The sequence below is a fragment of the Panthera pardus genome, unplaced genomic scaffold (genome assembly GCF_024362965.1).
Source record: "Panthera pardus isolate Hobbes unplaced genomic scaffold, ASM2436296v1 HiC_scaffold_24, whole genome shotgun sequence".
NCBI classification, from domain to species: domain Eukaryota; kingdom Metazoa; phylum Chordata; class Mammalia; order Carnivora; family Felidae; genus Panthera; species Panthera pardus.
In genome coordinates, this window is record NW_026526810.1 from 56,861,175 (window position 1) to 56,886,529 (window position 25,355).

The 25,355-nt window shown below is 36.2% G+C and overlaps 2 protein-coding genes across 3 annotated transcripts in view; one reads left to right on the forward strand and one right to left on the reverse strand.

Moving 5' to 3' along the window:
* RASGRP1 (RAS guanyl releasing protein 1) overlaps positions 1-8,013 on the forward strand; it is a 79,984-nt gene extending 71,971 nt beyond the window's left edge. For both annotated transcript variants that reach the window (XM_053889205.1, XM_019442609.2), the window contains exon 17: positions 5,505-8,013. In XM_053889205.1, the coding sequence (XP_053745180.1) occupies positions 5,505-5,639 (135 nt within the window). In that variant the 3' untranslated portion in view covers positions 5,640-8,013. The remainder of the gene's footprint in view (positions 1-5,504) is intronic.
* Positions 8,014-11,118: 3,105 nt separating this feature from the next.
* Positions 11,119-25,355, reverse strand: part of FAM98B (family with sequence similarity 98 member B) — a 36,505-nt gene continuing 22,268 nt past the window's right edge. The window contains exons 7-8 of the mRNA XM_019442611.2: positions 14,233-14,400; positions 11,119-11,941 (exon numbers count right to left, since the gene is read on the reverse strand). Of these exons, the coding sequence (XP_019298156.2) occupies positions 11,534-11,941; positions 14,233-14,400 (576 nt within the window). The 3' untranslated portion in view covers positions 11,119-11,533. The remainder of the gene's footprint in view (positions 11,942-14,232; positions 14,401-25,355) is intronic.

Sequence of the window (25,355 nt, forward strand, 5' to 3'; positions counted from 1 at the left end):
AACAGAAAACTGTGACTATATTAGAATGGTGTATTCAACCTCTTAGAGTATAAAGGCCTCAGGAAAGGAGCATTAAAGAGAACTATAGCTACTATAATTTCTCAATGAATTCACAGTAAAAAAAGATAAGTTGTGACATAAAAAATATAAAAAGGAAGGAATAAAAGAGTAGAACCTTTATAGGTAAAAAAAGACAATAAAAAGGACCAAGGGGCACCTGGGTGGCTCAGTTGGTTAAGTGTGTGACTTCAGCTCAGGTCACAATCTCGTGGTTCGTGAGTTCAAGTCCTGAGTCAGGCTCTGTGCTAACAGCTCAGAGCCTGAAGCCTGCTTTCAATTCTGTGTCTCCCTCTCTGCTCGCATGCTGTCTCTCTCTCAAAAATAAACACATATTGGGGTGCCTGGGTGGCTCAGTCGGTTAAGTGTCCGACCTCACCTCAGGTCACGATCTCACGCCTTGTGGGTTCAAGCCCTGCATTGGGCTCAGAGCTCAGAGCCTGGAGCCTGCTTCCAGTTCTGTGTCTCCCTCTCTCTGCCCTTCCCGCACTCACGCTCTGTCTCTCAAAAATAAAGTTAAAAAAATTTTTAAAAAAACATTAAAAATTTTTTAAGATAAAAAGGACCATTTTATTTATGATTTATACATAAGACACATGGTAACCACAAAGCAAAAAAAGACCACCACAAAACATTAAAAAAAAAGACTGCAAATCACCACGGAAAAATCACTTTACAAAGGTAAATAGAGAGGAAGAGAAAATGGAGATATAAAACAACCAGAAGGCAAATAAGATGGCAGTGGTAAGTCTTTACCTAAGAATAATCACTCTACAATATAAATGGATTAGTTTCACCAATCAGAAGTCACAGAGTGGCTCAATGGTTAAAAAATAAGACCCAATTCTATGCTGCCTAAGGAAACTCATTTCAGCTCCAAACAGCTGGAAGTAAAGGAATGGAAGAGGATATTCCACGCAAACAGAAATCAAAACAGAGCGGGAATAGCCACACTTTTATCAAAGAAAATAGACTTCAAGTCAAAAATCATAACAAAGGTCGTCATATAATGATAAAAGGATATGATACATCAACAAGATAACACAACAGTAATATGTATACACCCAATATGGCAACGCTAAAACACGACCATATCTAAAGGGAGAAGTAGACAAAAATAGTGATAACATGGAGTTTCAATACCCCAATGTCAATGATAAACAGGTCACCAAGACAGAAAATTAACAAGGAAACGTTGGAATTGAACCAAATTCTTGAACAAACGGACTTAACATATAGAACATCTAACAGCAGAATACAGATTCTTCTCAAGTGCACATAGAACATTTTCTAGGACAGAGTATTATGATAGGCACAAAACAAATCTCAGCAAATTTAAGGAGACTGAAATCAGACCATTTTTTTCTGACCACATGGTCTGAAACTAGAAATCAACCAGAGGAAAGCTGGAAAATCTATAAATATTTAGAAACTAGACAACACATTTCTGAACAAATGAGTCAAGAAACCAAAAGGAAATTTAAAAATTATGGACTGCAGCAAAAGCAGCTCTGAGAGAGCTTTTACAGTTAAATGCATATATGAAGAAATTATTTCTCAAATACACAACCTAAAAGAATTAGAAAAAGAACAAACTAAGCCCAAAATTAGCAGGAAGAAGAGTCCAGAAAAATAGAAAGGATCAACTAAACTAAAACCTGGTTCTTGGAAAAGATAAAATTGACAAACCCTTAGCCAAACTAAGGAGAAAAAAGTCTCAAAATTAGAAATGCAAAAAGAGGAGCACCTGGGTGGCTCAGTCGGTTAAGCATCCGACTCTTGATATCAGCTCAGGTTTTGAGATCGAGCCCAGTGTTGGGGCTCTCTTAAGATTCTCTCTCTCTCTCTCCCTCCCTGTGTGCTCTCTCTCTCAAAACAAACATACATACATACATTTAAAAAAATGTGAAAGGAGACACTGCAACTGTTACTACACAAATCGGACCATAAGAGACCACTATGAAAATTATAAGCCAACAAATTAGATAACCTAGAAATAAATTTCTAGAAACACACAACCTACCAAGACTGAATCAGAAAGAAATAAAAATCTAAACAGACCAATAAAGGGCAAAGAAATTACATCAGTAATCAAAACCTAGCCAACAGAGAAAGCCCCAAGATCAGACAGCTTCACTGGCAAATTCTACCAAATGTTCATCTCACAATCTTCCCCAAAAATGAGGAAGAAATGCTTCCAAACATATTCTAAGAGAACAGCATTACCCTGATACCAGAGCCAGATTAGGACACCACAAGAAAACTACAGACCAGTATTGCTGATAAATACAGATGTAAACATCCTCAACAAAATATCAAACTAAATCCAAGAACATATAAAAAGGATTATACACCATGACCAAACTAAGATTTATCCACTGAATACAAATAGATAACATAGGCAAATCAATAAATGTATCACATTAGCAAAATGAAAGATAAAAATCACATGATCATCTCAGTAGAGGCAGAAAAGGCATTTGACAAAATACAGCAAACATCCTTTCATCATAAAACAAAACAAAACACCAAACTGGGTATAGAAGGAACAAACCTCAACATAAGGGCCCAAAACGATAAACCCACAGCTAACATTACACTGAATGGGGAAAAAAGTTAAAGCTTTTTCACTAAGATCATAAACAAGACACAAGGATGCCTACTCTCACCACTCTTATTCAACATATCACTGGAAATCTTAGAGCAGCTAGGCAAGACAAAAAAAATAGCATCCAAATCAGGGAAGAAGTAAAATTGTCAATATTTGCACATGAGTCTGTATATATAAAATTGCCAAAATAACCAAAATACTGTTTGAACTAATCAACAATTTTGGTATAGCTGCAGGCTACAAAGTCAACACAAAGAAATCAGCTGCATTTCTACACACTAAGGATGAAACATCTGAAAAAGAAAACTGTCCTATTCACAGTAACACCAGAAGCAATGAAATATTTAGGAATAAATTTAACCAAGGAAGTGAAAATTCTGTACAATGAAAACAAGACTCTGCTGAAAGAAACTGAAGACACAAATGGAAAGATATCCCACGTTCATGATCCGAAGAATTGTTAAAATGTCTACACTACACAAAGCCATCTACAGATTCAATGAAATCCCTATTAAAATACTAATGGCATTCTTCACAGAAATGGAAAAAAAATCCTAAAATTTGTATGGAACCGCAAAAGAATAAAGGCAGAGGTATCATACTTCCTGATTTCAAACTATACTCAATGCTACAGCAATAAAATCAGTATGGTACTGACACAAAAACAGACACATAGACCAGTGGAACAGAGAGCCCAGAATTAAACGTTGCTTATACGGTGAGCTAATATTTGATAAGGGCGCCAAGAGCACCCAAGGGGGAAAAGGATAATCTCTTCAACAAATAGCATTGGGAAAACTGGACAAGTACATGCAAGAGCAATGAAATTAGACCCCTATCTTAACACCACTCACAAAAATTAACTCAAAATGGATAAAAGACTTAAACATAAGACCTGATAACTATAAAACTCCTAAAAGAAAACATATGGAAGAAGCTCCTCAACACTGGTCTTGGCAATGACTTTTTTTTTTTTTTTTTTTGATGTAACACCAAAAGCAAATCAACAAATGAGACTACATCAAACTTAAAAGGTTTTGCAAAAGCAAATGAATTAATCCAATAAAAAGGCAACATACAGAATAGGAGAAAATTTTCGCAAACCATAAACTGGATAAAGGGCTGCTATCCAAATTATATAAAGGATGCCTACAACTCAGTAACAACAACACAGTCTGATTAAAAAATGAGAAGAACTAGGGACACCTGGGTGGCTCAGTTGGTTAAGCGTCTGACTTCAGCTCAGGTCATGATCTCACGGTTTGTGGGTGCAAGCCCCGTGTCAGGCTCTGTGCTGACAGCTAGAGCCTGCTTTGGATTCTGTCTCTCTCTCTGCTCCTCTCTTGTTCACTCTCTCTCTCTCAAAAATAAACATTAAAAAAAATTTTTTTTAAATGAGAAGAACTAAAGACACACTTTTCTACAGAATACATACAAATGGCCAACAGGTGCATAAAAAGATGCTCACTATCACTCATCATCAAGGAAATGCAAAATCAAAACACATTGAGATACCAACTAACACCTGTTAGAATGTCTAGCATCAGGAAAACTAGAGAGCAAGTGCTTGCAAGGATGTGCTGAAAAGGGAGGAACCCTCATGCACTGCTGGTGAGAATGTAAATTACTGCAGTCGCTATGGAACACAGTGTGAAGGTTCCTCAAATATTAAAAACAGAACTATCATATGATCCAGCAACTCTACTTCTGGGTATTTATCTGAAGAACACAGAAACACTAACTCAAAAAGATATCTGCACCCCACGTTTACTGCAGCATTATTTACAATAACCAAGATATGGAAACAACCTAAGTGTCCATACCTCATCAATGAAGGGACAACACACACACACACACACACACACACACACACACACACACACAGTATTAGCCATAAGAAAGGAATTTGCAACAACATGGACACTGAGCACATTATACTAAGTGAGGTAAGTCAGAGCGAGACAAGTTCTGTATGACATCACTTGTACATAGAATTCTAAAAAGCCGAACTTATAAAAACAGAAAAAAATGGTGGTTATCAGGGGAAAAAGGGTGGAGAGTACAGATGTTGTTTAAGGGTACAAACTTACGAGTGGTAAATAAGCCCAAAAGATGTAATGCGTAGTATAATGAATGTAGACAATACTGTACTATAATGAAGCCTGCTGACACCAGATCTTAAATTATTCCAATTATTAAAAAAGGAAAATTACTAACATGAAAGGTGCTGATTATTGCTACAATGGCAGTGTTAAAATTTAACTATCAAATTTACATGTTGTACATCTTAAATTTATACAATGTCATATGTCAAATATATTTCAATTTAAAAAAAAAAGTGGAAATTAACTACCACAGAGAATTAGATACCTAAAGTCCCATTTAGGGGGTAGGATAAATTCTTTATCAAGAGAGTCCATTAGTTTTCTATGATTTGGGGGGGAAATTAGAAAACCATCATATGACATAGTTCATTTCATTTAAATCACTGTTTTCATACCTCAGACTTGACCACAGACTGTTTCTGCCAAGTTTAGGTCTCCCACTATACAACATCCAAAGGTTTTATTATCCACCTATCGTCTGGGAATGATGTATTCTGCTTGCTACCCATTCATATCTTTGATATGATAACAAAAACTAATTGCTGTTTGCACATGCTCATTTGGTATTTAACTTGTTATGTTCTATTCAGAGCAAAATAACTGCCTCGAAAATAGTTTTTAATTCTCAGCCACAGTGAATAGAAAATGCCAATCAAGTGTAGTACTCCCAATATTGGAACTGATTTGCTATTCATTGCTGCTTTATTAACATACATCTCCTTTCCCTTTAGGAAATAAATACCCTGAAAGCAGATAATGACGCTCTAAAGATCCAACTGAAATATGCACAGAAGAAAATAGAAACTCTCCAACTTGCAAGAAGCAATCATGTCTTAGCTCAGATGGAGCAGGGTGACTGTTCTTAGCCAAGAATCTCAAGGAGCACAATGTGTAGATGAGTAAATCAGAGATCTCACTTAACTAAAATAAATAACAAACACCTGGTGTACCTTAGATCAACCAGCTCTTTTAAAAGGTCACTTTAAAAGAGAAAAGTTACTTTTTTTTTTTTTCTTTAACCTAGTAAGTGGAACTGTCTTCTCTTCCAGTCACTTGAATCAAAGGGGAGGAAAGCTGAAGAATGCAAAATTTTTGCCATTCACACCACAAACATCTGCCACCCCCCACCCTGGGACTAATACCTACAGCTTGATAAAAACATGGCTGTAGTTTTCTGACAAGGTAGCTTCTCCTATGTGGCCTGCCTAGCTACTTCCTCCTTAGAACTAAAATCCCTGGTAAATGAATTTGCTTCCTTCTGTGGGTTTTCTGGGAGCTGAGGGATTTACCCTGTTCCATCCAAAGCTTGCTTACAGTGGAAAAATACATTCCACAAACAGCTTCACTTCCTCTATATTCCAGCATTCTTTTTGAATCTGGTTCCCACTTCACTACCTCAGATTTGATCAACTAGCCTTCTCCCACTCCTTCCTCACTAGGCTCATACTCACATGAGAATATCTACCTACGAATAAACATCTAGAGATGAAGCCACAGATCAGGGGGGAACATTACCCAATCACAGGTCAACTCATAGTTTTAGTCACATAGTCATAAGTAGCCAAACTAAACACCTAGAAACATGGCAAATACCACTTCAGACATGACTGGCCAGGTAGCTAAAATAAACATACTACAAATATGATGTCTGTCCTCACAGATAGATGTACATTGGTTAGAATTAGGAACTTCAGGCAAACTTTTCATGTGCCATCTTTTTTTTTTTTTTTTTTTTGGAAGTTAACTATTTTGAACTGAATTTGTGCTTATACGGTCTTAATACTATTTAGAAATAAGCTAATTGGATCAGAGGCTTCAATAACAGCCCAGAGTGTATATGTGTATATTATGTATATACAATATCAAGCATGCATGTGGCTTGGAATTTTGTCTCCTCCTTCATAAAATGTGGAATTAAACAACTTTTAGTCATTTACACAAATCCACAAATTTAAACTTGTTTGTTACAAGATAAAGAAATAGCTCACCACATAAATTGTATTGTTGAGCAAAATCACAAGAATCCGATGAGCTTTCTAGTAATGAAGGTTAATGATAAATGGGCTTGTTTAGTTGGGCAACTGTTTATAAACTCCTTTATCAGATTCTTGATTTCTCTAAAAAGTTCAAATTATCATTCTTTTTGAGGAGAACTTACCTTCCATGTTGGAAAGCTTGGTACCAAGCAGACTTGAAATTCATACAAGTTGACCAACAGCCAAGAACTTAATCTCAACAATTTAAAGTTCCAAACCTAAAGCCAACAACACCAAATCTTAATCAGAATACAAAGAACATATACAGTATAGTTTCCTTGGGGGATTCAGACTATTTAAGAAGTTTCTTTGATGAAAGACCAGTTCCCATTTGCATACCTCCTTGCTCTGAGCTTTAGTGACAAAGTTAGTGAGTAGCTTTCAGTTAGTGTTTCAAAGAATTACTTTACACACAAATTTACCCTTTCCTAAATCTAAACTCAGAAATCCCCCCAGAAGGCTGCTTAAGTCCATCACCTGGTATCTAACTTAAGAAGCACTTTGCTACTTACCTTATCTGGAACAAATTTATGATAATCTTTAAATACTCTTCACTGTTCTTTTCCTCTGATAAAGACCAAAGGCGGTACAGCTCAATTTCTTTATATAGTTATCTAATACAAATTTTTTTTTCATTCTCCTTACCCTCCAAAATACAGACCCTAGGTTAGTTTCTGTGTAATCTGTAATCCTAGAACTCCAAAGGTCAGAATTCCGTTAATCAAATGTGTATGGCTAGAGGTCTCAAACATTCTAGAATTTATCACTGAAATGGATAAGAAGCAGTTTTATCACAAGTTTTTGCAGTCCAGGAAGGGCCAAAGAAGAACAGTATGTAAATTAGTATTATTTGCACTGAGTTACATGGGATTAGTGGAATATAGAAATAATCTGGAAAAAATTTTGGTCAAGCCTAGGATACAATTTTTGTCTTGTACGGACTTGAAATAAGTTTGAGCACATATTTATCTGTCAAAATAAGGATAAATCTTGTTCTGTCAACAACATTACTTCTCATTTTCTTCGGTAATTGACTTGCCTTTTTACTGACCACTTGTGAATTTCTGTCTAAGGATGTACAATGTAAAAGAACTGCAAGGAAAAAAACAAGTGTACAGATTGTAAAGGTTTTTTTTTTTTAATATCTAATGTAAGTTTTCTTTGTGTAATATTTATATGATAAAAGATATTAGGATCTCTACCACATAGCTGTCTTGTGTTTCTTCTAGTTCATGAATATATAGAAGCTTCTCTTGAATTTTTACTATAATCCACAGCTGACACCACTCGCTTATTAACCAAACTGAGTTTTCCTGGAAGGAAAAGCAAAGCAACTAATTATTCAGTAGAAGTCTTATCTAAATCGTTTCAGAACATGCAGAAATAACAGTTCAAAAATATTCGACCTTTTCCCATCTTACTGCATCAGGACTCACAGTGGTCCCAAAATATTGCCTATGAATATTTCACAATGAAGGAGACAAATTTGAGCTTGCCATTTCTCTGTGGCTTTTGTCTTTAATCCCACAGTTCTAAGAAAACTAGCAAGTAAAGAACTTTGAAGTTGTGCGTGAAACTGGTAGAGAGGGTGGTTCAGTCCAGGGTAGACCACCCACAGCAATTCGTTTGTGTTCATGATTACTTAGAGTGATTAAGAGATAGCCGTAGCTTTCCCTTAATCCTCAGCCAACTTTTGTTTAACCAGACCAATAAAGAGTGGGGTAAATTCCAATCACTCAAATTCTGAGGAATGCATTCTGGTACATTTGGATGTGGGTGTATCTATCATTTTGGCAATTCGTAACACTTCAAGTCACATTGACAACCTGACTCTGAAGAAGAGATTAAACTGCCTCCTCTCTTTCCTCTCTTCCATCCCCAGTTCCCATCCCAAATTTCTCCACCCTGTGCTCCTTATAAGGAGTTCTCATTGCTCAGAACATTCTCTGGTCACAAATCTTTTTTGGGTTACCGACCTTCTTTTGACACATAGGTAATTAAGTGTTCTTGGTTTAAAATGTGTTTTTCTGCTTAGAGAGGCAAGGTTTCCCTGATCTACAGAACATAAGGGAATAGGTTCAAAAAAAATACCCGATCCCTTCTTTCGCTGAGAGCTCACGTCTACAATGGATGGGAACACAAATTCTTTATATAGTCCAGATAAGAGATTATTTTTTTTTAATGTTTATTTTTTAGAGAGAGAAAGAGACAGTGTGAGCAGGGGAGGGGCAGAGAGGGAGGGAAACACAGAATCCGAATCAGGCTCCAGCCTTTGAGTGGTCAGCACAGAGCCTGACACAGGGCTCAAACCCACAAACCATGAGATCATGATCTGAGCAGAAGTTGGATGCTTAACTGACTGAGCTACCCAGGTGTTTCCCCACCCCACCCCCACCCCCCTTTTCTTTAATGTTTAAGAGATTAGTTACTTCTTTAATGCAGAGTCTCTCAGTAAGGTCATATGTACATGGGCTATTTGATACCAAAGGCTAGACTAAGGTAGTGGGTGGGAGAGGAGGATAAATGAGAGAATAGGAAAAATGAAATTAGAAGAGTAGGCACATCAAAAGGTATTAGATTGCAGAAAGCAGTCATGTACCATTCATCATACTCTATATATGCATTGCCCTCAATTTATAAAACATTTTTACATTATGGCTCTTCACATCAAAGCCCCAAATTGCCTATTGCTGGCCTAGATATTGCACAGGACACTCTTCTACAAATGAAATTTTTACTGAAAAAAGGTATCATGAAAATCCTACCTTCCAGGAGAGAGTAAGATATTAGGGTCTAGATCACCCTGGTTTTCACTCAAGTGACATTTATAGGAATGTATAAGCAGCAGTGGTCCCAGCTCCAATACAATTCCAGGAGCAAGTGATAAACTTGCATAACACAGTGAGTACAGTGGATAACCCAACAGCACTCCTATGAAAGTACACAGAGGTGTTACAGAAATGGATAAATTAATGTTTCTGCAATTATTTGCCATAAACCTCTAGTGATAAAAGAAGTTAGAGTAGTTGGAAACCCGTTCTGTATCAGCAACTATAGTCCAGTAGTCTTTGATTATGTATTTTTAAAAATTATTTATTTTTCAGAGTTCATAGCTATTGAAAAAAGTTTTTTCTTAATTATGGAAAGCCTTTTTTTCCAACTATCACAAATGAAATTAAGTATATTCATTAAATATAAACACATTTTAAAAATCTATTTTACAAATAACCTAAAGTTTATGTTTTCCTATCCTGAACAAATTTCTTTGAAGAGTTAGCTTGAAAAATACATGGCAAAGACTGCAGTATATTTACCCTTAAAGTTTTAACATTATTTTAGATTTCACTATAGGGTTTACTGGAAGCAAAACAACAACGAAACTGCCAAATGCCAAATACCATGTGTCCACTGGTACTCCACTTTCTATCTGTTGAGTTTGTTAGATCAGAGGAAGTTGTTATGCACAGGTGTTAACCAGGCACCCACACCAGGACATTTTATAGTGGACATGAAAAAACGTGTGTGACTATCTTATCTAGCTCTTTACTAAAAGAAGAATGCAGTACTGAGCCCACTTCTTAAACCATTTACAACAGCCCTCAACAAATCGCACTGTACTTAGGTCTTTATGAAACAGTTTGAGAAGAGATCAAGTGTCACAATCCCCATCTGACAGATGAGGACAAATCGGTCCTTGAGAGCTGTGGTCGGTTCACCTCACAGCGCCCCTGGGCTAGTGCCATGATTCAAATTCACAACTCCTCATCTCCAAACCTTTACCTGTTCCAACCACCAGACCACATGTAACCATTCACTAAGCCAGTTTCCCAAATCTAGCTGTGAATCAGAATTTCTAAGGGATGCCTTGAATCCTGCCTCTGATGGACTGAAACAGGAAATAACTGCCCTAATCCTGAGCAGTGCAGCTCAGCCTGCCTTTTAATATTCAAACACCTAAAGTGATGGCATAAGTGATGAAGAGACCAATTTATATGAGTATTTTCTACATCGTAATGTAAAATTACTTGTCTTAATCCCTTCAGAATAAATTCTGACTTCAGTCTTTAACTTTGCTTTGTCAAACAAAATCACAGGTTTCAAATCCACTTGGAAAATAAATCAAATATGCATTGCAAAAAGTAGATGTGAGCTTCAATTAATGGAACTTTAACAGAAGCCTGGCGAGAAATTGTTTCCTAAAGAAGAGCAAACAGGTCATGACAACTACCTATTGAACACAACTATCAGATAAGTCCCTTTCCCTATTTCATAAAGAATAATTAACAAATACAAAACACAGCCACAGGAATACAGATGAGGCAATAGTCTATATTCCTTTCCATTACAAGTGGGGTAATTTATGTTTCAAACCTGAATAAAATACGGGTAACAATCTAAATTCAATCATGACAATAAAATACTTTCCATTTTCCAAGTTTGATGGTAATAAATATTTACATTTTTAAAAATAATTTTTGTTCATTTTTTGTTTTTTAAAAAGACATGCTCAAGGGTACACAGAATATGGAAAAATCATCACTTTGTCTAAGAGATCAAATGGTAGTATAAAAACAATGCTCTTACATATTAACCCAATTTAAGAATGATAACAAGGAAGCTAACATGGTGTTTACTTGAAAGCTGACATTCAAGTATGTTACTTAGAACACTACACCTAATGTCCCTACCAAGAAGTAAGCACTGCTATCTAATTTTGGTGGTTTTTAATACCTTCTATATCCACCACCACCTCCCCCATATGGATCTCCATAACCTCGTCCCCCATAGCCCCCTCCTCTTCCACCATAGCCTCCTCCTCTTCCACCATAATCTCCCCTCCCACCATAATCTCCCCTGCCTTGGAAACCTCCTCCTCTACCGCCCCCTCCCCCACTTCCACCCCACCCTCCTCCACCACCTCCTCCTCCTCCCCCACCACCTCCCCAACCTCCTCCACCTCCCCAGCCACCTCTTCCACCCCCACCACCTCCTCGACCACCCCCACCACCCCCACCACCCCAACCACCCCTTCCGCCGCCTTCTTGTCTCTTTTGCCAAGGGGGCATTTCCGGGGGCGGCGGTTCAATTTCATTTGGCCTTCCTCCTCTGTCAGGCACCCTTCCCATCAGCACCTGTGTGAAGAAACATGGTCTTTCAGTTTCTAATATTTTAGAAGTTACAATTTAGATAAAGGATTTAAGTGGTACTGAACTTACTCTTCTCATAAGGAAACAGAAGCCAAACATTTAAGGACGTGGAAGTATCAGACATGCAGTACAGATTAATATTGAAAATATGTGATATGTGAAAAATTCCTCACAACATGGTATTATTTTTAAATAATCTGGGGAATATTTCAGAAACTTAAAGGCTTTGTTAATTTCTCCTTATTTAAATTTGCTTACCAAAAAAAAAAATTTTTTTTTTTTTTTTTGAGAGAGAGTGAGCCCATGCATGTGCATGCATGAGCAGGGGAGGGGCAGAGGGAGAGGGAGAGAGAATCTTAAGCAGACTCCCTGCCCAGTGTGGAGCCTGATGTGGGGCTCAATCTCACAAGCATGAGATCAGAACCTAAGCTGAAATCAGGAGTCAGACACTTAACTGACTGAGCTGCCCACCTCTGTTTACCAAATTCTGTAACAAATGTAGTACCCACCACACTAAAATATTTTAAGCAGAACACTTTCAATATACGTAAACTATTCACCCTATATTAATTAACTTCCTATCTATACAACAACTCTGGACTTTCCACTGCCATTCATTTGGTCATGGGTTATCCAATAAAAGACTATATTCTAAGCACATTTTATTTTAACAAAGTATGAAGTATATATAATGACATGTGGATTTAATGAGATGTCAGAGAGGAATATAATGACTATTATCCAAGGTATTATTCCAGAGATAAAAGGATTCTCAATGAACTATTCCCTTCTTTGAAACTTAACCTCACAAACTTTCAATGATACCAGTTACTATATTATTATACAGAAAAAAAAGACTTAACTAGGCTTTCTTAACCATGCTTGACAATACTTTGAAGGATAAGTCAGGGAAGAGTTTGGTTTAAGTCCCCAGCCTTCTGTATAAAGGAGCTACTTGATATGCCCATAAAGAAAAACAGACAGTGGTGAGCAAGGAAGCTAGGAAACTAGCTTCATGCTAGTTTCTTTCAGGAAAGAAGGTACAACAGTAAATGCCTCAACCAAAATGACCTATAAATCAACTGGGTTCTACTTCCATTGATCCTCTAATCAAAACCATGTTTTAGTAATTTATGTCATAAACAAAAAACAAGTACAACACCCTTACTATGGGCCAAAGTTTGAAGAATGCAAACACTCTTTTAAAGTCACCAATAATGTCCCAATCACCAATGAAAAAGAGCTTTTCTTGGTTGTTATTTTCATTGGTCTCACCATCAAACATGCTACGTGGATGGCTATATGGGGACAGTGTTGCAAGAACTGGTAAGACTGCCTTCAAATAATTAGACTACAAACTTGGAAAAGAGATGGACAATGTCACTTAAGAAGTAGAACTCTTAATCTGGCAAGACTAGATCATCGTCTGATAGAAGATACTAAGTAACACATTTAAAGACAATACTTTCAGAAGCTAGAGGAGAATGATCTAAAATGGAAGAGAGAGGAACAAACACTGGTGACTAACTTAGCAATAACTAACTTTACATACAAACCACCCCTCTAGCAAGACATCCTGTATAGAGAATACTTTTTTCACTATACCGAGTGAGGAGCAATGTTTTAAAATTGCCCAAATCCCTTCTGGTTTTTTGCTCTTTTGTAATAAACTCTGCCATACATGCCACTCAAACTGACAAATCTAGATTAGTTTATCACTATTGCTGCTATTGTAAAGTAAAAGATTCGGTCTCTTTGAGCTTGTTTAAAAGCAGTGTTGGAGAAATGGATCTATACTCTGAATCAGAAAATGGAACCTCCAAAACACTCAGTAACTTGCCCAAGGTGATTTCTCTCTGCAAATGATACAGCTAGGATGTGAATCCTGATCTGTATGACTCTCAAGCAAGTACTCTTCCTTCGTTCCCAAGTATATAAGGAATCTGTTAGTACTTAAATACTATACATTTTTACTGACAAAAAAAAAAAAAAATGACATTCTTAGAAGGCAAATTAATTCTTGCTAAAGCTATTGACAAAAACAATTCTTCATTCTTCCAATGCAAATTAAACTGTGGCTTAATTTATCAATACAGAAATTCAAATGAACATGCACACACAAAACATAACTAAGCCTAGATGAACTGAAATGCTTTCACCACTCTCTTTCCTAGGAGTTTACCAAGCTACACAACAAAAATGGATTAAAATCTGTAAAAACATCAAATGAGGATATTATAAATTCATTCTCCATTGCACTGAAAAGAAAAACCAACCTTATTAATGGCACATGCCGTCTTCTCTCGGCTGGAGCCGCTACTTGTTCTAATGATCTTGGATAGATCTTCACGAGCAGCAAGTAGATGTGCCAATGTAATCGTTGTCTTCGGTGATAAAGCATAACGCTTCGGCTGGTAAATTCTTGCTATGTCATCTGTTTTTACCTAAATAACCAAAGTTAGGGGGGAAAAGGAACCAAAGAACATTTCAGTGAAAGAACAATAAATCATAATCTTCAGAAAGAAAAAAAAAAGAGATCATGCACAAGGAAAGAAATGGAAAAGAGCAAAATATTAAATAGCTCATCATTTGTATGCAGAATGAAAAAAACAGACCAACAGATCCCTAAAGAACACATAACTACCAATAACAAGTCATTAAAAAAGTAACACACACAAAAGATTCCATCCATAGCTAATAACAAAATAGCTGAAAATAACTTTAACCAAAAATCACTTATAGGACCTTTAAGAAGGAGACATTAAGTAAAGCTTATAAAAACAAAAGGAAAACTTGAGTGAATAGAGAGAAATGCCAAGTTTCTGGATAGGGACAGCAAGTAATGTCATTTTCCCACCATATTAGCTTATAAATGTATCATAATCCTACTGGAATGGTTTGTGATAGGATGGGGAGAAAAAAGGAATCTAAAGTTAATCCAGAAGCTATATATGTAAATACAACTGAAAGAATTTTGAAAGAGGGCTAAATATTAATATGTGATATATCATCATCAGTCTTAACAGCTCACATTCCTTGAGTAGTTATTAAATATGCCAGGATACTGTCCACTTAATAATCATTTCTAATTCTTAAAATACCTTTTAAAAAATGGTTGCTTTTATTATCCCCTTTTGCAGATGGAAAAAGAAATGAGACCGGGAAAGCTTAAACAGTTCCCCCAAAATACACAGAGTCCCAGCTGTGCCTGGCTCCAGCTGACCCTGCCTTACCCCAGGCACAGGTAGAGATAACAATACACTATCCTACCTCAGCCTATATAGGACTTGGGGTAAAAATAGACTGATGAAACAAAATAGGCAAATGAGATTCAGAACCTCATAAATATATGAATGCAAGAAATGACAGAGGAGGCATCAAAGATCAGTGAGAAATGGGGGAAGGGAGTAAAAAAAAAATCAGTGAGAAAGGAATGGATTAATTTTTAAATGGTGTTGGAATGAACTGTTGAACAATGGAACAGTAATAAGGCATACCATATAACAGAGAATTCCAAATACACTAAAGAGTTCAGTGTTTCAAGTTTTAATTTAAATTGAAAAACTTACCTATATCATAAAGATTAAAATTTCTATACATCAAAAACATAAAACAAGTGGTGTAAATATATTCCACAAATAAATCAACTAGCTAACTTCCTTACTATATAAAAAGCTCAATCAAAAGGAAAACAGGAAGACCCAAAGGGGAAAAAAGGCAAGACAAAAAGAAATTTCGAAACAAGAGGAAATTCAAATGACTAATAAGCTTATGGAAAAAAGTTAAACTTCACTAATAATGAAAATATACAACTTAAAACAATTTAGTCTTTTTAACCATCAAGTTAGCAATCAAACTGTTAATATTCTAAATATTAAACAAACTGAAGTGAGGACAAAATTTCATTTACTCTATTGGCCGGAGTTTAAATTCATAAAAACCTTCCAGAAAACAATTTGGCCATGTGAATCAAGAGCATCAAGAGTCATAAGCTTTGGGACACCTGGGTAGCACACTTGGTTAAGCATCCAACTCTTGATCTCAGCTCAGGTCATGACCTCACAGTTTGTGGGTTGGATCCTTGTGTCAGGCTCTGCACTCTCGCTCTCTCAAAAAAATAAATTTAAAAAAAAATTTTTTTTTTTTTTTTTTAAGAGTCATAACCTTTGACACAGTAAATTTCCACTTAGGAATCCACCATAGGAATATACTTTGAAATTTACAAATAAAAATTACATATATTAATATTCCTAGCAATTAACACAGGAAAAAAATGTATAAAATAAAAAAGTAAACTATGGCATCTATATATGATAAAATATAATGCAGCCATAAAAAGGATACTGAAAGGAAGTACTGTTATATTAAAAAACAACGGATGAATCTTGAAAGCATTATGCTAAGGAGCCAGACATAAAATGCCACATAGTGTATGATTCCACTTATAAGAACTGTCAGAATAGGTAAATCCAAAGAGACAGAAAGCAGATCATAGTGGCAGCTGCCAGAGAATGGGTACATGTTTCTTTTTAGGGTGATGGAAATGTTCTGGAACTAGACAGTAGTAATGGTAACAAAAATATAGTAAATAAACTAAAAGCCACTGAACCGTACGTACACTTTAAGATGGTGAATCATATCTCAAAAAAAATAAATTAAAAATTAACTTAAAAAGAGTATTAAAACTTTTAGAGATACAGGACAATGATCACAATATGTTCAGTGAAAAAAGTAAACTATAAAATTATACTCACAGTCCTATCTCAATACTAACAAAATAACAGAGAAAAGAAATCAGATTATCCATACTAATATATATAATCTTTCTGAAGGGCAACTCTGCAGTATGCATCAAAAATATTAAAATCTACTTATACATATTATTTCATCAAAAAATCCCATTTTAGAAATGTATCATGGACATGAACAAATATTCAGCTGCCAAGGATTTCATTAAGGGTCAAACAGATAAAATTAAAGAAAACCTCAATACCAACAGAGTATACCTAGATGGTAAAATATCCTGCAGAGTTTAAATGCTATAGAACAATATTTTATGAGTCATTCGACAATCTCAGACACATGAAATAGGGGGAAAATAATAATGATGTGTTAAATTTAACAAGAAAACCTGGGGTCCAATGCATGTATTCATATAATCAATTGAAAAGGATCAAATGAAAAGACAAACTGACCCTAAGAAAAAGATTTTTAAAAATCATCCAAACTAAGGAATAAAGAACAAAAACACAACCTCCTTTACCTAAAACATGAAGAAAAAAAAACCAAGATGAGAAGATAAATATCAAGTTACTTCCTACAGGCATATTTTCTCAAAGTCCCCAAGATGAAGGCTAGTAAACAGTCAACGTGCCCATGAGTCCATGCCACTCCAAATGTTCAAAGAAAACAACCTGTCAAAACTTGTTTTTGAGCCTGCCAGCTCAGGTCATAATCTGTGCTAACAGCTCAGAGCCAGGAGCCTGCTTCAAATTCTGTGTCTCAGTCTCCCTCTGCCCCTCCCCTGCTCATGCTCTCTCTCTCTCTCTCTCTCTCTCTCTCTCTCAAAAATAAACATGAAAAAAAATTAAAAAAAAACAAACTTGTTTTGGATTTCTGTGTAAACTTAAGGTCCATACTGAAAGTATCCTAAATTAGTATATTAAGATCCTTTTAGTGCACTACATTTCATAGTTTTCCTTATATTCTTAAATTCCTTTTCATCATTAAAATTCTATCAGGTTAAGCTGGAGACCCAATATATAAACAAACTATTAAATTTATAAAACTGGTACCTCCCATACAGTGATTGACACATATGAGGTGCTGAATAAATGTTTTTTGAAAGAAAATACATGAATGACAGCTCTACAACTCTGCCTTATAGCTATTCTATGATTCCTATGCTCAAATGTTTCTCAGAGGACAGTTCAGATGGTGGCACAGGAGGATCCTGAACTCACTACCTCCCCTGGTCAAAACAAATATGAAACTACATATAGAATAATTCCCTCAAAAAAAAAGCCCTGAAAACTGAATGAACAGAGCCTCCACAAGGAGGGACTAAGAGGAATCAAAGTGGCAGAGACCTCCTCCCCCCCCCCCCCCAGAGGGGGGGAAAAAACCCACACCACAACACAGCAATCCACAGACAGGAAAGAATTTCAAAAACATGGAACTTCTTCCTGAGGAGTGAAGGGTTGGAGGTCCACACAGGTACTCCAACCTCTAGATCCTGCACAAGAGAGAAGAGAGCCCCAAAGCCAGACTTGGAAAACAGAGATTACATCCAGGAAAACCATAGAGCTACAGGGAACAGAGAACCTGCTCTTAGAGGGCTCATGCTGCTCAGACAGGCAGGCAATTGCTAAGACACACTCTAGAGACAGAAAACACCGTCAGGGGCCCTTTTGAAGATCACATTCTACTTTGCTAGTGCTGATGCTAGCAGGTGCCATCTTGGAACTCTCAATCTAACATGCTAATGCTGCTGGCACCCCACTGAAAGCCTCACCCACTGGCCGAGTCCTAGAACAGGGAGGTATACGTAGCTCACACAGAAAATGCCTCTTGAGCATGTGGCTCTGGTGATGAGGAGGGAGTGCACTTCTGGGCCCCACAGGACATCTCCTATATAAAACCACTCCTTTAAGACCCGGAGAGAGGTAGCCAATTTGCTCAACACATAGAAACAGAGTCAGACAAAATGAGGAAACACAGAAATATATTCCAAATAAAAGAACAAAACAGGCGCCTGGGTGGCTCAGTCAGTTGAGTGCCCAACTTCAGCTCAGGTCATGATCTCACAGTTCATGGGTTCAAGTCCCGTGTCAGGCTCTGTGCTGACAGCTTGCTTAGAGCCTGGAGGCTGCTTCAGATACTGTGTCTCCTCTCTCTGCCCCTTCCCGACTCATGCACTGTCTCACTCTGTCTCTCAAAAATAAAGAAATGTAAAAAAAAAAAAAAACAAAAAACTTAAAAAAAAGAACAAAACAAAACCTCAACAAAAGCTCTGAATGAAACAGAAGTTATCTTAAACAGAGTTCAAAGTCAATGGGCATAAAGATGCTCATCAAACTCAGAAGAATGGATAAAGTGTAAGACAGTACTACTGTTCAAAAGTGTAAGACAGTACTAATCAAAGCTGAAACATGCAACAAATGAAACAAAAAAGACAGAGGGAATCAAAAAGCATATTAGATGATAAAGAAGAACAGAAAGTGACCTGGAAGATAAGGTACTGTAAATCACCACCATCAGAACAACAAAAAGAAAAAAGAACTTTTAAAAATGAGGATAGTTTAAGGGACCTCCAAGACATCAAATGTACTAATATTCACATTCTAGGGGTTCCAGAATGAGAAAAGTAGAAAAAACAGGCAAGAAAACTTATTTGAAAGAATAATGGCTGAATATTTCCCTAAGGAAGGAAACAGACATTCAGGTCCAGGAAGCAAAGAAAAACCCAAATAAAGAGATCCATACCATTGCACATTGATAATTAAAATATCAAAAGTTAAAGATAAAGAGAGAAACTTACAGAAAGTGAAAAACAACTAGTTATATACAAGGAAACTCTCATAACGCTATCAGCTGATTTTTCAGCAAAAAGCCTGCAGACCAGAAGGGAGTGACATGATATATTCAATGTGCTGAAAGGAAAACTTACAACCAAGAATATGCTATCCAGCACAGTTATCATTCAGGATTGACAGGGAGGTAAGAGTTTCCCAGACAAGATAAAGTTAACAGAGTTCATCAACACTTGCCAGATCCCAAAAGAAACATTAAAAGGATTCTTTAAGTAGAAATAAAAGGCCATGACTAGAAATAAGGAAATATATGAAAGAAAAAAATCTCACTGGTAAAAGCAATTACATAATAAAGGTAGGGAGTGGATCAACCACTTATAATGCTAGTATGAAAGCTAGTAGGAAAGCTAAAAGACAACAGTAGTAAAAACAACTATAACTACAATAATTAGTTAAGGGATATATAAAATAAAATGACACAATATATGATGCCAGAAACATAAAACACTGGTGGCAAGGCAGAGTATGCATTCATTAACATATTCTAAGTGACCATCAACTTAAAATAGACCACTATATATATAGGTTATATGTGAAACTCATAGTAACCATAACCAAAAACCTTATTAATAGATACACAAAAAATAAAGCAAAGAGAAGCTAAACCTAACACTGAAGAAAGGCATCAAACTACAGGGAAAGAGAGCAAGGGAAGAAGACAGGGAAGAACTATAAAAATAACCAGAAAACAATTAACAAAATGGCAATTAAGTACATACCTATCAATAGTTACTTTAAATGTTAATGGAACAAATTCTCCAATCAAAAGGTACCTGTACGTTTTGAACAGATAAAAGAACAAGGACCATTTATATGCTGCCTACTTGACACTCACTGTAGATCTAAAGATAAAAAAGGATGAAAGTGATGGAATAAAAAAAGGTATTCCATTCAAATGGAAATGAAAACTGGATACCAATACTTTTATCAGACAAAACAGACTTTAAAACAAACACCATAACAGAAGATAAACAGGGGTATTGCACAATGAAAAGGAGGTCAATCCAACAGAAGGATATAACATTTGTAAATATTTATGTACCCAACAAGAAAGGACCTAGATATATAAAGCAAATATTAACAGACATAAAAGGAAAAGTTGAGAGCAACACAATAATAGTGGGGGACTTTAACTCCCCACTTACACCTATGGATAGATCATCCAGATAGAAAAATCAACAAGGAAACACTGGCCTTAATACATTAGACCAAATGGACTTAATAAATATATACAAAACATTACATAAAAAAGCAGAACATACATTCTTTTCAAATGCACACAAAAAATTCCCCAGGACAGATGGCATGTTAGGCCACAGAAATCTCAATAAATTTAAGAAGACTGAAGTCCTAGAAGGCACCTTTTCCAACGACAACAGCACGAAACTAGAAATCAATTACAAGAAGAAAATCGGAGGTGTGCCTGGGTGGCTAAGTTGGTTAAGATCCAACTTGGGTTCAGGTCATGATCTCGTGGTCTGTGGGTTCAAGCCCTGCATTGGGCTCTGTGCTGACAGCTCAGAGCCTGGAGCCTGCTTCTGATCTTGTGTCTCCCTCTCTCTCTGCCCCTCCCCTGCTCGTTCTCTCGTTCTCTCTCTCAAAAATAAGTATTAAAAAAAAAAAAAAGAAAACCTGAAAAAATAAACGTGTGGAATTAAACGTGTTAAAAAAAAAAAACAAAAAACAATGAGTCAACAAAGAAATCAAAGAAAAAAATAAAAAAATACTGGGACAATGAAAATGGAAACACAATATTCCAAAACCTTTGGGATAAAACAAAAGCAGTTCTAAGACAGAAGTTCACAGCAATAAAGGCTTACCTCAAAAAACAAGAGAAACCTCAAATATTCTACACCTAACGGAACTAGAAAAAGGAGAACAAAGCCCAAAGTTAACAGAAGGAAGGAAATAATAAAGATCAAAACAGAAATAAATGCACTAGAGATTAAAAAAAAAAAAAACAAAAAACAGAAAAGATCAATGGAACAAAGAGCTGGTTATTTGAAAATATAAACAAAATTGATAAGCCTTTTGCCAGACTCATCCAAAAAAAAAAAAAAAAAAAACCTTTTGCCAGACCCATCCAGAAAATATCCCAAACAGAACTAAGAAATGAAAGAGAAATTACAATTGGTAGCATTGAAATACAAAGGACCCTAAGAGATGATTATTGAACAATTATATGCCAACAAATTGGACAACTCAGAAGAAATTCATAAATTCCTAGAAACATAAAATCTTCCAAGACTGAATCATGAAGAAAGAGAAAATCTGAATAGACTGATTATTAGCAATGAAGTTTAATCAGGAATCAAACAACTCCCAACAAAAAAAGTTCAGGAGCAGACAGCTTCAAAGCTAAATTCTACCAAACATTCAAAGAGTTAATTGCCATTCCCTTCTCAAATTATTCCATAAAACTGAAGAGGATGGAATGTTTCCATACTCATTTTACAAAGCCACCATTACCCTGAAACCAGACAAAGTCACTAACAAAAAAATTACAGGCCAATATCCCTGATAAACACAGATACAAAACTCCTCAACAAATGATTAGCAAAACGAATTCAACATTACATTAAAATGAATATACACCATAATCAACTGGGATTTATTCTACAGACACAAGATGGTTTAACATCTGTAAATCAAACAAGATACATCACATTAACAAAATGAAGGATGAAAATCTTATGATTGGGCAGGAAGCCTGGGTGGCTCAGTTTGTTAAACATCTGACTTTTGATTTCAGCTCAGGTTATAACCTCACAGTTCTGAGATTGAGCCCGCATCAGGGTCCATGCCCAGCCTGGAGCCTGCTTAAGATGCTCTCTCCCTCTCCCTCTGTCCTTCCCCTCTCACACATACTCTCTCTCACACTCTTTCTTAAAAAAAAAAAAAAAAGAAAAAAAAAGAAAGAAAACATCATATGATCGATCATCTCAATAGATGCAGAAAAAAACATCTGACAAAATTCAACATCCATTAATGGTAAAAACTCTCAACACAGTGGGTAACATACCTCAACAAAATAAAAGCCATATAAGACAAAACCTTTGCAAACATCACACTCAAAAGTGAAAAGCTGAAAGACTGCCCTCTAAGATGGAGGAAGTCCTAGCCAGGGCAATTAGGCAAGGAGGGGAAAAAAATGTGGCATTCAAACTGGAAAGCAGCAGCAAAACTGTCATTAAGTGTAGATGACCTGATATTGTATCCAGAAAATCCTAAAGACTCCACCAAAAAACTATTAAAACCAATAAATGAACTCAGTAAAGTTGTATGATAATATAAAGAAATCTGTTGTTTGTATATATTAGTAACAACTATCTGAAAGTTATTAAGAAAACAAATCTATTTACAACTGCATAAAAAAACAAATCAAAACCCTAGGAATAAAGGCTTAGGAATAAAATTTACCAATGAGGGGAAAAACTTGTACAGTGAAAATTACAAGACACTGATGAAAGCAACTGAATACAAATAAATGGAAAGATGTACCATGCTCATGAATCAGAAGAATTAGTATTATTAAAATGTCCATACTACCCAAAGCAATCTACAGATTCAATGCAATCTCTATCAAAACCCCAACAGTATTTTTCACAGAACCAGAATACCACTACTATAAAATAGTACTAAAATTCCTACGTAACCAGAAAAGGCCCCAATTCGCAAAAGGAATTGTGAAAAAGAACAAAACTGTACATATCATGTTCCCTGATTTTAAACTGTACACAAACTATAATAATCAAAACAGTTTGGTAGTACAAAAACCAGACACATAGATCATCTTAACACAACAGGGAGTCCAGAAATAAATGCATGCTTTACGGTCAATTAATCTACAACAAAGAAGGCAAGAATATACAATGTGGAAAGGACAGTCTCTTCAGTAAATGGAAAACTGGACAGCTACATGTACAAAAACGAATCTGGACTATCTTCTTCCACCATACACAAAAATAAACTCAAAATGGATTAAACGCTTAAATTAAGACCTGAACCCATAAAATTCCTGAAAGAAAACAATTAGTAAACTATTTGGTATCAGTCTCAGCAGTATTTTTTCGATCTGTCTTCCCAGGCAAGGACTGCAAAAGCAAAAATAAACAAATGAGATGACACCAAAGAGGACACCTTCTTCATAGCAAAGGAAATCAACAGAACTAAACAGCAACCTACTGAAGGTATGGTTGAAAGGATATTACCAATAAGGGTTTAACATCCAAAATACATAAAGGACTCATTCAACTCAGTATCCAAAAAAATCGTATTAAAAAGGCAGAGGACCTACATAGACATTTCTTCAAAGAAGACCTATAGATGGCCAACAGGCACATGAAAAGATGTTCAGTATCACTCATCATGAGTGAAATACAAATCAAAACCACAATGAGATAACATCTCATACCTGTCAGAATGGCTACTATCAAAAAGACAAGAAATAAAAAATGTTGGCAACAATGTGGAGAAAAGGGAACCCTCATGCACTGTTGGTGGAAACATAAATTGGTGCAGAAACTGTGGAAAACATTATGAAGGGTCCTCAAAAAATTAAAAATAGGAACTACCATATGATCCAGTAATACCACTTCTGGCTATTTACCCAAAGGAAAAAACCCACTAATTTGAAAAAATACACGCACCCCTATGTTCACTGCAGCATTACTTATAATAACCAAGATAAGGAAGCAACCTATCGGGGGACACTGATAGATGAATGGATAAAAAAAGATGTGGAGAGATTGTCTGTGTGTATACACATATATATATAAACAAATAATGGAATATTATTCAGACATAATAAAGAATGAAGTCTGGCCATTTGCAACAACATGAGTGGATCTAGAGGGTTTAATGCTAAGTGAAATAAGCCAGACAGAGAAAGGTAAATACCCTACGATTTTACTTATATGTGAAATCTAAAAAGCAAAGCACACAGCTTTTCAATATCTTGCTCTTAATATGAGCAACCAAGAACCATCCTGCATTTGAGGAAAACCACCATAAGCAAGAGACTAAGAAAAACCAATAAAAAATTACGCTGGAGGAAACAGAGATAATTTAAGACCCTTTTTTTTTTAATTTTTCATTTTTATTTAAGATGATAATACATCCATAAAACAAGAAAAAAAATATGAAAAAAAGGAAAACTACAGGATCAAAAAGATTCCCTGGAAATTAAAAAATGATGGCAGAAACAAAAATTCGATACCAAATACAAAATAAAATTGAGGGGGCGCCTGGGTGGCTCAGTCGGTTAAACGTCCGACTTCAGCTCAGGTCACGATCTCGCGGTCTGTGAGTTCGAGCCCCATGTCGGGCTCTGGGCTGACGGCTCAGAGCCTGGAGCCTGCTTCGGATTCTGTGTCTCCCTCTCTCTCTGCCCCTCCCCCATTCATGCTCTGTCTCTCTCTGTCTCAAAAATAAATAAACGTTAAAAAAAATTAAAAAAAAAAAAATTGAGGGCATTTTTTTTTTTAATTTTTTTTTTTTTAACGTCTATTTATTTTTGAGACAGAGAGAGCACGAGCATGAATGGGGGAGGGTCAGAGAGAGGGAGACACAGAATCCGAAACAGGCTCCAGGCTCTGAGCCGTCAGCACAGAGCCCGACGCGGGGCCCGAACTCACGGACCGCGAGATCGTGACCTGAGCCGAAGTTGGATGCTTAACCGACCGAGCCACCCAGGCGCCCCGAATTGAGGGCATTTCTAAGAAAACGTATCAAAAAAGGAAAACAGATAGAAAATGGGAGAAAAAATAAAGCAACTTAAGTGGATGTATACAGGATGTCCAAAATCT